This window comes from Notolepis coatsorum (genome assembly GCF_963971535.1).
Source record: "Notolepis coatsorum genome assembly, chromosome: 1".
NCBI lineage: Eukaryota > Metazoa > Chordata > Actinopteri > Aulopiformes > Paralepididae > Notolepis > Notolepis coatsorum.
Genome location: NC_140165.1, coordinates 309,477,975 through 309,491,712, shown reverse-complemented (window position 1 = coordinate 309,491,712; position 13,738 = coordinate 309,477,975). Strand labels below are relative to the sequence as shown.

Here is a 13,738-nt window from a genome sequence, read left to right as displayed (position 1 = left end):
TGACTGTGAATAACACCATGCTAAAATTGACCAGACCTGAAAAATCTAAGCAAATGAATAAATGGAAGATGATTAAACACAAGGTTTTGTAGATACAGTACTGAATTCTGCCATCCGGACACATGCCATTTGAGAAATGATTATAGAATATAGAATATCAGGCCTAAAATGGTTATGCGATTAAAATGCGATTAATTAGATTAATGAATTACAAATCCTGTAATTAATTAGATACAAAAATGTAATCGCCTGACAGCACTATTAACAATATGTAAAAGAGTAGTTAGATTTATTCTGTTATGTGAAAATGAGTTACTGTAAATGAGACACGTGCTGTACACCATGCTGCCTGCACCTGCAGGGCGCCCTCTTGGTCTCATCCTTCCATGAGGGGGCAGGTGTCCTGCAAAATTCTACTCCACACCAGAATTCTGCTGCCAGCAGTTTTCGAGGAAGCAGTAGAATTTGGCAGAACACCGGGTCAGGGGCATACCTTAATGTTTACATTGCAACATATCGAGTGATACAGGACGTGCATGAGTTTCAGCAATAAAGACATGACTTCTAGCTGATGATGATAAACTGCAAACACTTCTTTGGCCACAGTTGTTATTATTCGGTTATACGTAAGACGTTAAAGTTTCACAAAGACTGTGAAACAACCTCTCCTGTCACTGTTGATAAGACCAAGGTGCTGGGCGTGGATTAGAGAAGAGGGGGAGAGAGGCCCATCAACATCAGTGAGTCTGCTGTGGAAAGAGTTAGCAGCTTCAAGTCCCTCTGTGTCCACATCACAGAGGACCTCACCGGGGACAAACACTCCGGCCATTTTATAATTCTATTCTATTCTATCGTGCTTCTATTTTAATTTAGTTTATATTCCATTTGATTTGGTTCAACCTTTTTATTTTATTCTATCGTAATTGTGTGTCCGCTAATGTCGCACCAAAAACGACCAAATAAAATTCCCTGTATGTGTAAACTACTTGGCAATAAAGACCTTTCTGATTCTGATTCTGATTCTGATTCTGATTCCCATGCAAAGTTTCCACATTTGAATATTCCCTCTACAGGGGGCAACAGTGGCTCAGGAGGTAGAGCAGTCGTCTAGTAATCCAGAGGTTCCCGGTTCCATTCCTACTCCTCCCGTGCAGCGTGTCCAAGTGTCCTTGAGCAAGACACTTATGTACTCCCAATGAGCAGGTCGGCACCTTGCCTCCGCCATCGGTGTGTGAATGTGTGAGTGAATGGGTAAAATGTGAGGAACAAATTGTAAAGCACTTTGGATAAAAGCGCTATATAAATGCAGCCATTTACCATTTATATCTTGCAACCTTACATGTATCTCAAACTTAAACTCTTTTCACAGTGGTTTGGAAACATGCTTTGGTGATGCTTAATAATACATTCACCTTCATCCACCACAATTCTCTCAAATTTCAATCTCTCACCCTCATGATATTGTCTAGATGAATGTGTTACGTCATTCAAACCTTTATTTATTCTCAAAAAGACAATTGAGGTCACCGTCATTTTCAATGTCGACGAGACTTTACAGACATTTCAATGCACACATTTCTACAATATAAAAATAATAAATATGAATAACTATCTATACATAGTACTTTTCACACATGGACCGCAGTCCAGAGTGCCCCACAGCAATTAGTATACAAATGAACATAAATGAGCACACAATTGACAGAATAAAAAAACAATGCATAAATTGCAGACATAAGAATACCGGTAGGTATAAAAGACAATAATGCTATCATGTGTGTCCAAAGCGCTTGCTTGCATAATCATCACATCATAGTACACTATTTCCAGTGTTTTCGTGAGCTAATGTAGAGAGTGAGTTCAGCTGAGTTCACAGCACCATGGGAATCTCCGTAGCGCCTTGTGGGAGGGGCTTGCGCGGCCGAGGGGTTTGCGGCTGAGTGGGCTTGCGGCGGAGTGTACCTGTCAACCGCTTCCGGAACATCTTGCACAGGAACACGTAGATGAGGGGATCCAGGCAAACGTTAGTGGACGACAACCACTGCGTCGTCTGCTTAGTGATGTACATTAATACATTGTTATTCGCCTGGGAGTATGACCCGTCCCTGGTCTGGGTCAGCGTGTAGGGCACGCGGGCAATGTGGTACGGGGCAAAGCAGATGAAGAACACCACCACCACCACAAAGACCTTGGCCTTGGTCCGGCGGCTGGCCGCTCTGGAGCTGCTTCTCCGGGAGGCCCTGTACGACTCGTACACTTTCTTGCTGATGAAGGTGTAGCACACTGCCATCAGAGCCATCGTGCCCCAGAACACCACCTGAAAAACCGTACCGTTACTATTAGGTTTCCTGAAATCATGTGTCGTGGAATATATTATCATGTCATTATAGATCTGTGTTGAGATATCATTTTATCTTTGTACTAGCAGGGACCACGGTCCCTTTAATGTGAGGAGAGGATGACTTTTGACCTAAATCTTTTCCTCTGCTAGCAAGATTGTTTAACATTCCAGTTAGGAACATCGCGAACATCACCGCCTAGCCAAGGCTGGTTCTCCTTTGGGCAGACTTTGTTTACCTGTCTGGGTGTCTAGTGGACGCCATTTCAATTGTGTATTTAATATACGTGTGACTAGAGCTCTTGGTCATTTTATGGCCAGATGCTACTGTGTGAACATGTGTCTCTGACTGTAAACTGAACTTTCATTGTGGCCACGGTGAAATAAACTTTTCTATTATTAATAATGACTCAGAATGATTAATGCAAACGGCTCATCGTTTTGTCCTTTAATATTTCCAATTACACATGTGAGCATGTTTTCATACACATAACCATCATAGAATCATTATTATTATTATTATTATTATTATTATTATTATTATTATTATTATAGGCGGCTGGGTGGCGTAGCGGAGATTGCGCTCGTCACCAATGCAAGAGACTCCGGTCTCGACTCCCCGAGTCAGCATTGCCTGCGGCTTGGGCCAGTCGTCATACTATCTCAATCGGCAGAGGTAGCGGGTGGAAAGTCGATGGGTGGGGATTGGACGTTGTGGACAGCGACTCCTACAGGTCGTTTGGGTGACGCCTGTACAGCAGAGACAGGAAGTATCGGGGGCAGCGTGAGCCTCCCACACGTTACTCCTCGCCACTGAGAGTCTGCGCTGTTTGGTGAAAAGATGCGACAGGCTGCCTCCTCGTGTACCGGAGGGGACACGTGATGCAAGGCTTCTATCCTCACTACAGCCGACCAGTGGGAGGCATAGTTTAGCAACGTTCAAGACAGGGGAGGGGAGAATTGAAGGGGAAAATTGGCGATATACGAAATTGGGATGGGAGAAAAATTGAAAAATACGGAGAAAAAGTGGATAAAAAAAAAGATTTATTATTATAATTATTCAGGGTTAGATAATATCAAGTTCTTACATGATGATATGATATTTATTTAATTTTAGTTTATTAAGACAATCTTATGACATCCACACATACATGATTGTAAAGAATAACAAAATGTAGTCACCCTTATTGCCATTGTGGTCCTTGTTGTTAAAAGAAAGCTATTTGGCTGCATGTTAGCCTAGCTTAGCACAATGAATGGAAGCGGACATGACCGGTTAGCCTTCGGGAGAGGTGTTAGTTCGACAATGCCTAGGCTAACCGGTCATGTACGCTTCCATTCATTGTGCTAAGCTAGGCTAACATGCAGCCAGATAGCTTTCTACTGAACGCACAGAGAGGAAACTGGTATCTATCTTCTTGTCTCTCTCTGGAGAAGACTGTAAGCTAATTTCCCAAAATGTTGGCGTGTTCCTTTAAAATGCCAAAGATTGAGTCATGGTGGCTACAGTAGTTGATAAACCATAAATGAATAGTGCAAAGTTACTAAGTATATCTGTCTCACCAGACAGAAGTAGTTGAATGCCTCATGCCAGAGCCTGCCAGCTTTGCCTTTCAAGGAGATGCATTTCAGTTTGCCTACTGGGGCCTGTGGTGTCTGGTCGGTCAGAATGACGTTGGGCAGCGCCAGAGAAAACATCACCACCCAGACAGACGCACTGAGGATCTGTCCGACCCTGACCTGCAGCAGAGGGCACTTCCCGAATGGTCGGACTATCTTCAGGTAGCGGTCCAGGCTGATGAGGCCCAGTAACAGGATGCTGACGTACATGGTCATGTAGAAGAGGACAGCGGAGTATCTGCAATAGAAGACGCGCAGATGCCAGGAGCCCACGCCCGCATCGCTGAGGACTTTGACGGGGATGGTAAGAGTCATCAGTAAGTCTGCCACCACCTGTTGACAAAGGAACAGGTTATTGACCACACATGTAATCCATTCCCCCACAACGACAGGTAAATCAATGATGATAAAACCTTAGATGTCTCACCACATTCTTAAGGTAGAATATAAATGTGGAGGTACTGGGGATATTGAAGAAGATCCATGCGGCCAGGATGTTCAGTACCAGGGATGCCAGAAAGAGGAGGCTGTACAGACAGGGGAACACCAGAGCCATCGTGCTGGTGGTATTGGACTGGGTGCTGTTCATCCTCCTGACCTCTGTGGGTGGACCCTGGGAGGGGAAAGTTAGTTGAGGGTTGATGGCATGTGAGAGAGAAAGAGAACCTTTCTAAATAGGTCGCTGTGTTCGTAGTACATGACCACAGCGGTTTCCGCCCTCTCACGCTAGAGGAGAATTGGAGTAACTGAGCAGCTCGCGTCTTCATTCCTCTTGATCACTATTCTATGCTTTCAGGTCAGTACACTGTGAAAAAGTACAGAAAAAACACTACTGTTAGAGGTTATAACGTTAGGTGATATGAGTAACGAGAATTGTGAAATGAGTTCAATGTTTAATAACGTCAATAAGAATGTGAAATATGTGATGTGGGCGCACACTTGTGATATGCATTGGCCACGAGGGAAGATGGCGTTTTCCACGTTATCAGTTACTAGCAGCACGCACTTGCCGCTGGGGTATAAGAGACGGTATTATATTAAGGTTAAGGTTGTCAAAGTTAACGCGGTATTAACGCGTTATCGCCCGATTCTATTAACGCCACACATTTTTTAAACTCACGATTAACTTTTAAGAATCTTTTTTATTTAATTAAATTTTTGACTTTTATTTTTATTTTTATTTTTTACTAGACTTCACTCAGGTGTATTATTGATGCTCTCATTGATACTATGTTTGTTTCTGAAGTGTGTGTGTGTGTGAGATATAGAGAGAGGGGGGGTGAGAGAGATGAGGAATGGGCAAGAGAGAAAGAGAGCTGGGAGAGTGTGTGTGTGTGAGAGAGAGAGAGAGAGAGGGGGGGGGGGTGTGTGATTACTCAGCCCTTGTGTGGGTGAATGTAACAAGTTCCTAACGTTTTCTTTCCCCTATTATTTCATGCACACTTTATTCATTGTTTTAAATTATTATTTTCTTTTAAGTTATTTTGTGCATCACTCTGTTTTGAATTTGATGCAAATTCGCAATGCATGAGGGTCATCCTTTTGTGTTAAATGGCTGCATAAAGCAAGCATCTGTTGACTCTCATGTTGATAAGAGTATTAAAACTTGGAACTTGAAAAAGATCTGTTTAAGGTAGATACAAAACAATAAATAAAAAATGTGATTAATTTGCGATTAATCAATCGCAAGTTAACTATGGACAATCATGCGATTAATCAGATTAAATATTTTTATCGATTGACAGCACTAATTAAGGTACATTGTGTAACTTGTTTATTCAACACTGGGCCCTGAGCACTTGATTAGAAATTGGAATAAGGTTATTAGTCTTTATTACATGGCGTTTTCACGTTCGCCGAAATGCTTGCTTGTGATTGGTCAATAGCGTGCGTCAGAGGTCAGTTATCAGACAATAATGACCGCTGTGGGACAATAATGACTGCTGTGCGCAGCTGTTCGCAATCAAGCCCTCTGACACACACTGTTTCAGTGCAGCCAATCAGACACACCTGCCGGGCTGCCCGCGATAATAATAATCACTTTATTTGGGCTGACAGAGCCACAGAACAACTGCGATTTGTCAAATGAATTAGGTATATTGTTAGTAAGTTAGCCATGTAATAAGCGGGATAATGTATAGCTTTACTCGGTCATCATCGCAAAATAATTGACCTTCACTGACGTTTAAAACACCTCGCCGAGGCGGCTCGGTATTTTAAACTACGTGTCGGTCAATTATTTTGCGACAATGACCTCGTAGCTATACATTATCCCTTACATAATGTGAAATGAGGTGACTTAATGGAAATATGAAATAAGGGTAATTGCTATCCGTTGAAATGAGTCTGAATGCCGGAGGACGCACATGTCACAAATATACCAGTCAGAGCTTAATACCAATGAGACGCCATTTTGAAAAGTTTGATAAGAGCATAGAATTCAAGTAAAGGAATATTTCCCATGAAGTTTAAGAGCAGTCTTAAACTACCACAAGTAAGTTGAACAGTAAAAGTAAGTTTATCTTTGGTGTTCATTGAACTAGTGGTATATTGTGACACATGACGACCTGTTGTTTCAATGGTACCTTGTAATAGTATTGAAACTACTAGTATGGTTAAGCCGGTGGCACTAAGGCCAGTTACTAAAGGAGAACTATATTTAGGCCATTCTCTTCCTCTCTTTCTCTCTCATCTCTTCTCTCCCCCCTTCCTCTCTCATCTCTTCTCTCTCCCTCTTTCTCTCTCATCTCTTATCTCCCCCCTCCCTCTCTTCCTCTCTTTCTCTCTCATCTCTTCTCTCTCCCCCTTCCTCTCTCCCTCCCTTTCCCGCTCCTCTCCTCTCTCTCCCTCCTGTTCTCTCTCCCCCTGCATCTCTCCCCCGTTCTCTCTCCCTTCCTTTCGCTCTCAGCTCTTCCCCTTTCCCCTTCACCTCTCCCTTTCTCCCTGACACTCTCTCTCTCTCTCTCTCTCTCTCTCTCTCTCTCTCTCTCTCTCTCTCTCTCTCTCTCTCTCTCTCTCTCTCTCTCTCCAACCACTCTCCTCCTTACCTGCGGTCTGAGGGCAGACCATTTCCTCTCCCTTTCCCTCTTCATCTCTCTCTCTCTCCCCGGGCACCACCCCTACACTCCTTTTCCTTTCCTCCTCCCTCTTCCCTTTCTCCCGTCTGCTGGATCATCTCTCATCTCCCTCTCGGACCCCAACCACGGTCTAGATTCCTCTCCTCCCCGCCCTTCCCCCTAAACCTCTCCCTCTATCTTATTCCCCCCCCTTTCTCCTCTCGCTTCCTCATTCGAAAGTGTGACCTTACATTGTGGGTTAACAGCAAGGCTCACATGTACGTGTAGAGTGCATATGTTGACAACCATTGATATTGACCCCAGAGGAGGAATATGTAAATTATGTAAGTGAATATTAGAACAACCATTGATAAATGAGACAAAGGAGAAATATGTAGGCTACATGATTTAAATTTTGGTTTGATTAACCACAGAAATTGGAACAAGGTAGAACTGTAAATGAAAGTATACGACTTGAATGTACACTTTGGTAGTCATTGACCTTGATAACCGGAGACACTGGAGTAGACGGACAAATGTAATGAATACATATGTAACGGTTGTGAGAGAGAGAGAGAGAGAGAGAGAGAGAGAGAGAGAGAGAGAGAGAGAGAGAAATATACCCTATGCATAAACGTGAGGCTTCCATTCACATAGCTTACACTAGAGAGGAAGAACATCATATGTCACTTAGCCTCTTAACAGTCCTGCAAATTTTGCATAAGATGCCTGTCGATTGCATGCTGAGAGTAAATTGGACGCTATTCTGGAAACATTTGTAGCAGATGCACTGAAGAATCGTGCTATTGTCATAGAGTTACAGAGGTTTGAACACACTGAAATAAAGGTTTTTTTCGTCTGAATTATATTGCAAACAGATGCCGGCTGCAGATCTATCTACTCTATAGGTATTAGCTGAAAACACTGCTGGGGCCATATCCTGAAGTCTTACCTAGAACATGTCCAAAGTCGATAACAATATCACAAAAAACATCTTTACACATCGTCCTCAGTTGACTGGCGTCTAACCGTGCCCGCTCTATACTTCAACTGGATCCGAGTGGTTCTCCTGCCCCCTGGGGAATGTGGTTCTCCTGCCCCCTGGGGGGTGTGGTTGTGGTTCTCCTGCCCCCTGGGGGGTGTGGTTCTCCTGCCCCCTGGGAGGTGTGGTTCTCCTGCCCCCTGGGGGGTGTGGTTGTGGTTCTCCTGCCCCCTGGGGGGTGTGGTTCTCCTGCCCCCTGGGAGGTGTGGTTCTCCTGCCCCCTGGGGGGGGGGGGGGGGGGGGGTGGTTCTCCTGCCCCCTGGGGGGTGTGACTTTGAGACTTTGAGCTCCAAGCCTTGACTTTGAGCCGTCATCCTATTTTCATACCAGCACTCGTATTCCTATGCTTTTTTATTCTTAGCTCAATTTTATTAAAATGTTTAAATGTTTTTATGTACTTAGATACTATTGCTACCATATATGTATGTATGTATGTATGTATGTATGTATGTATGTATGTATGTATGTATGTATGTATGTATGTATGTATGTATGTATGTATGTATGTATGTATGTATGTATGTATGTATGTATGTATGTATGTATGTATGTATGTATGTATGTATGTATGTATGTATGTATGTATGTATGTATGACACCTGTGACCCCCGTTTCCATCAGGGGAGTCGATGTGGACATGGTTGAGGAGTACAAATACCTCAGTGTACACATCGACAACAAACTGAACGGGTCAAAACACGCAGAGGCACTGTACAAGAAGGGCCAGAGCCAACTCTACTTCAAGGCTGAGATCCTTCAATGTCTGTACAAGGATGTTGAGGATGTTCTATGAGTCGGTGGTGGCGGGCGCCTTCTTGTACGCTGTGACCTGCTGGGGCAGCAGACTGAGAGCAGGGGACACAAACAGGCTGGATAAGCTGGTCAGGAAGGCCAGTAGCGTGGTTGGGGTGGAGCTGGACTCCCTAGCGAGGGTGGCGGAGAGGAGGAGCCTTGCTAAGCTCCAGGCCATCAGGGAAAACCCCTCCCACCCACTATACACAGACTTGGCTGACAGGAGGAGCATGTTATAGGCTCACACTACCTAAATGCACCACTGAACGGCACAGGAAGTCCTTCATTCCAACACCAGCCATCAGACTATACAATGAATCACTGTGCCTCACTGCATCACTGAGCAGTTACCATCTTCCTGGACTCTTACTTTTGAAACAGCACTGTGCAATATTACACCTGTAGACCTCAGTATATTTTTACTGTATTTATTTACTGTATATTTTATTCCATTTGTATTCTATTTTATTCTACTCTTATCTTAGGCAATTTGATTTGTTTTGTTATTTTTATTCGTGACCTGTTCTGTCTAAATGTTTAATGTTGAGCGATTTGCAGTGTCAAATTTCCCTTGGGATAATACAAGTATTTCTATTCTATTCTATGTGATGATAATATAAACCATATGATCAAAACATCCCAGTATGTCTCCACAAATAGACACAGGACATAGCCAGTGTCTGTGTGACTACAGGACATAACCAGTATCTGTTTGACTATACAGCGCTGTGTTGATAAATTAGAGGGCATTACTTGTGGAGCATGTTTATTACTTTCCTTATTGCTTATAAATCAGAATCATGCGCACAAGCCACCTTCCCTCCTCTGCTAAATCAGCTGTGCTCTTTTTACACAGCCTATAGACCAGGGGTGGCCAACCCGCGGCTCGCGAGCCGCATGCGGCTCTTTGCCCGTCAATGTGCGGCTCTTCCATCCATAAAAAAAATAATTTTTTTCTTTTTTTTTTCTTTTTTTTTTTACTTTTTTTTTTTACTTTTTTTTTTTTTTATGTCACTCATTCCACAAGGACGTAGAATAAAAATTTAATTTCTTTTTTAAATAGTCCATTTGCATGTTCTTGGTATCTGAATCTAGGGAATTTCTCCACCATTTTTCATCATATTGCAACACCGTTTTTTGCAAGACGTTCACAGAAAGGTAGAGAAACTAACTGCGTTCTGTTTTATGGCAATAACGTTCAGGTTTGTGGGAGATAATCCCAAAAAATAAGAAAAATAAAAAAGTTAATCCAGAAGTCAGATGATTGACAGGGGCTGGTGTGAGCTGGGTAGGGTTGTTTTTCAAAATTTGAAAGCCCTGAGTCTCTTCCTTCAAAAGACTACACTCACTTTTGGATGTGCCACTTCCTCCTGTCAATATGCGCCGGTTTCCGACTCAATGCCCTGAGATTTCTATAATCTTATATTTCACTAATAACAGTTAAAATAATTGGTAAACAAACGTAATGCTGAAAATATACACTTTTACTGTATATCTCGGGCTTAAGAGGTTAACCCTGTGAGGCCCAAATTAAAAAGACATTAGCAACTTCAGAGGCCAGAGGGTGGGACATATAAACACATTTACTATCAAATAGCATTGTGAGGCTGAACAACAGGACCAATTGACTATACATGTGCTTAAATGGGAACTATCTTATAAATGGCCTTTTTCAGTGTTTACCATTGTTTCTTAGCTATGTGGACTTATATTAATAGGATCTATGTCTATAATTCTCATATTTGGCGCATTCTTCCAATTCTCCTCTCACAATATTCACCCTCACTGAACTGAGTCATCTGAAAATTTGCATATCTGTGATGTCAGAGATTTCTCAGCTGCATAATAATGTGGCAGTTGATGTGGCAGTTGGCACCAGGCCACACAGTGGTTGGAGCCCAGCCTCAAAACGGCTTAAGATCTTGAGATAGAAAAATGCGGTTTTTGAGTACTTGATTAGAAATACAAACCGTACGTTAAATCTAGAGGAAGGAAGGACGTGGTACTTACCTCACCATTTGAAAAAAACCTAGGTGTTCCATAGACTCACAGGAATTGTGTAAAAGTGCCCAAATAGTGAAAGAAATAGTCAAATAGTTCCCCTTTAACATTTTTTAAATAAACATTATTTTTTTAAATGGCTAAAAGTGATTTTGTAATTTTGCAACCGTGGGTCTCACAGGGTACTTTTAACCCTGTGAGGCCCAAATAAAAAAGACATTAGCAACTTCAGAGGCCAGAGGGTGAGACCTATAAACACATGAAGGGTGCCGTGACTGAAAAAAAAGGTTGAGAAACGCTGGTATATGGTGTGGCTCTTTGTGGTACCACAGTAATTTTTGTGGCTCTTAGTCTCTGACTGGTTGGCCACCCCTGCTATAGACTAATAGACTGCCCATAAGATTTTGTTGTTATCTGACAATAAAGTTTAAGTTTATAAAGTTGACATTTTATATTTGTGTGATGTTCTGAAAACAAAACCAGCTTTATAGAGGCGAAAAGTTTAAGTATGATACTTGAGTGTCAGAAATTAATCTTTATAAAAATGCTCACGTCTTGTCTACAAATGTTCAAGATCTCGTTTCTAAAGTCTATCATCTAATGAATTATTCATATACATAAGTATGATAAATAGCCTAAATATGAAATTATTGGGCTATTTTCCATGAGGAAGGACGATGCCCCGGTTCCAATAACGTAGTGTCTGATCGTTAAACGATAAGCTTAAAGGAACACGCCAACATTTTGGGAAATTTGCTTATCGTCTTCTCCAGAGAGAGACAAGGAGATAGATACCAGTTTCCTCTCTGTGCGTTCAGTAGAAAGCTATCTGGCTGCAGGTTAGCCTAGCTTAGCACAATGAATGGAAGCGGACATGACCGGTTAGCCTAGGCATTGTTCAACTAACACCTCTCCCGAAGGCTAACTGGTCATGTCCACTTCCATTCATTGTGCTAAGCTACATTAGGCTAACATGCAGCCAGATAGCTTTCTACTGAACGCACAGAGAGGAAACTGGTATCTATCTTCTTGTCTCTCTCTGGAGAAGACGGTAAGCTAATTCCCCAAAATGTTGGCGTGTTCCTTTAAGACAAACTTTATCCAGGCTTTTGAAAATGTAAGGGAGACCTTGCTCGACATAGAAACGCCTTTTTCTTTTGACGCACAACTTTACAGATATGATTAATGATATTTCTGTGGGTCCAAACGAAGAAACAGGGCAGTCCTACAGGTCCTAGTTTTTGACGGCATTCTGTGGGTCCATACCTGATGAAACACAAGTTTGAGTCTTACAGTAATTCTCTTCTGGCTCTGTGAAATTCACAAATATTGATAGAACTTTTCTGGGCCACAGACATATTAATTTGTAACCTTTAATACAATATAGGCTGATGCCAGAAAATACAGTTCTTGATATATCCATGTTTTAGTCTCACCTTTGAACGGTCCTTATCCTCCCTGACTGAGGAGCATGTACGCCGTCCACTGGAACTCACTATGAAGGAGTGAATTATCTTTCCAAACGCTACGATTCTTACTTCGTGAGAAGTCAGTCAGCCTCAGTGGCTCAGTCGCTGATGGGCGATAGGGATCACTCCAGATCTAAAGAGATCTGCTGCACCCTGCTACTCCTCCTCCCACCCGCTACAACCCCGGCTACTCTCTCTCTTCCTGTTAGAACATTCGGTTTTGTTGTGGTGGTTATGAATCATGCATTATTGCAGTCCAGCTTCTAGAGAGACCTAGATGTCTTGACAGACTGACATAGTGTTACCCTTCCCACAGCCAGAAGCTGCTGAGAAAGGATGCACGCAACATGATTGAGATGGACAGTATTTTGCATAACATGCATTTTAAATACATATTTAATTACTTTTATGTTTTTCTTTTGTAATTTGTCTTTTGCAACCATTGCAAAAGGTTATCATTTAGTACAGGTATGTATCAAGATATTTCCGGGGACAGTATTTATACCTCAAACATAGGAAAGAAAAATAAACAAAACCTTTGTAGCTGAGGAGGTCTCAGATCAGTGGAATATGTAGTTATTCACTGCCAGTCATACTGGTTTCAGACCAGCAGAATATGTAGTTATATATCATACTGGTCATCGCGTCTCGCTCTTGCCATTATGAGATAATATAGCACCTACTGGCTACTGTGCTCATGAACAAACAATTTGCACTCATGCACGTGACCAGGCCACGCCCCAGCGTCCTCCTATAAGACGCCGGACATGGTCACACTCTACCTTCCTCTTTTTTTGTTTCCAACATGGACGCTGCAGTGCACTCCATGAACTAGTTGTTATTAAATGCAGAGAGAAATTACACAATGTTGGGTTTTCGCCGGAGATTCACCAGCCCCTGGAATCTTCTCGGCACATCCTAACAGCGCATCGGGCCTGTCCTGGGGTTTCCTCGTCTCGTGACAGCGGATCGAGGGACGTCGCGCGGCGGCTAGCTGTCGGGCTAGGTCGCGCACAGGTAGGGCCTGTGCTGCCAGGCATTAATGCTAGCATTTGTGATACTGCTTGTTGTCCCGTGAGACAGCCGAGTTGTGTATTGGCGCGAGGGGCAGGATATCTGGGAAAACATGGTCGTCATGACTCTGTTTTGGGTGTTTTCCCAACTATCCTAGTGCGCGCGGCTAATGCTAATGCTACAATGCTGGGTCTCCGTTCTTGTTCCCCCGCAGAGGGCTGTCTTTACTAAAAGGTCTTCCCTCCTCTTAACCATTCATGCTGACGGTCAATCGGTGTCTAATGTTGGGGGTTTTGACGGGGGCTTGTTTACCATTTCATGGGTGGATGGGCTGAGGCCTAGGGCTGGTGTGCTTTTTGTGAATCTATGAATTGTGTGCGGGACGGCTGTTTTTCTCTGGTCTGCA

The 13,738-nt window shown here is 42.9% G+C and overlaps 1 protein-coding gene across 1 annotated transcript; it reads right to left on the bottom strand.

Moving 5' to 3' along the window:
- Window positions 1-1,870: 1,870 nt before the first annotated feature.
- Window positions 1,871-12,388, bottom strand: LOC311225950 (P2Y purinoceptor 13-like; the record flags this gene model as incomplete). Its single annotated transcript, XM_084311337.1, has 4 exons — window positions 12,286-12,388; window positions 4,386-4,571; window positions 3,902-4,291; window positions 1,871-2,317 (listed from the first exon to the last, which is right to left on the bottom strand). The coding sequence occupies exons 2-4, from the start codon at window positions 4,545-4,547 to the stop codon at window positions 1,871-1,873; spliced, it is 999 nt and encodes a 332-aa protein (XP_084167463.1). The 5' UTR covers window positions 4,548-4,571; window positions 12,286-12,388.
- Between the last annotated feature and the right edge of the window lie 1,350 nt (window positions 12,389-13,738).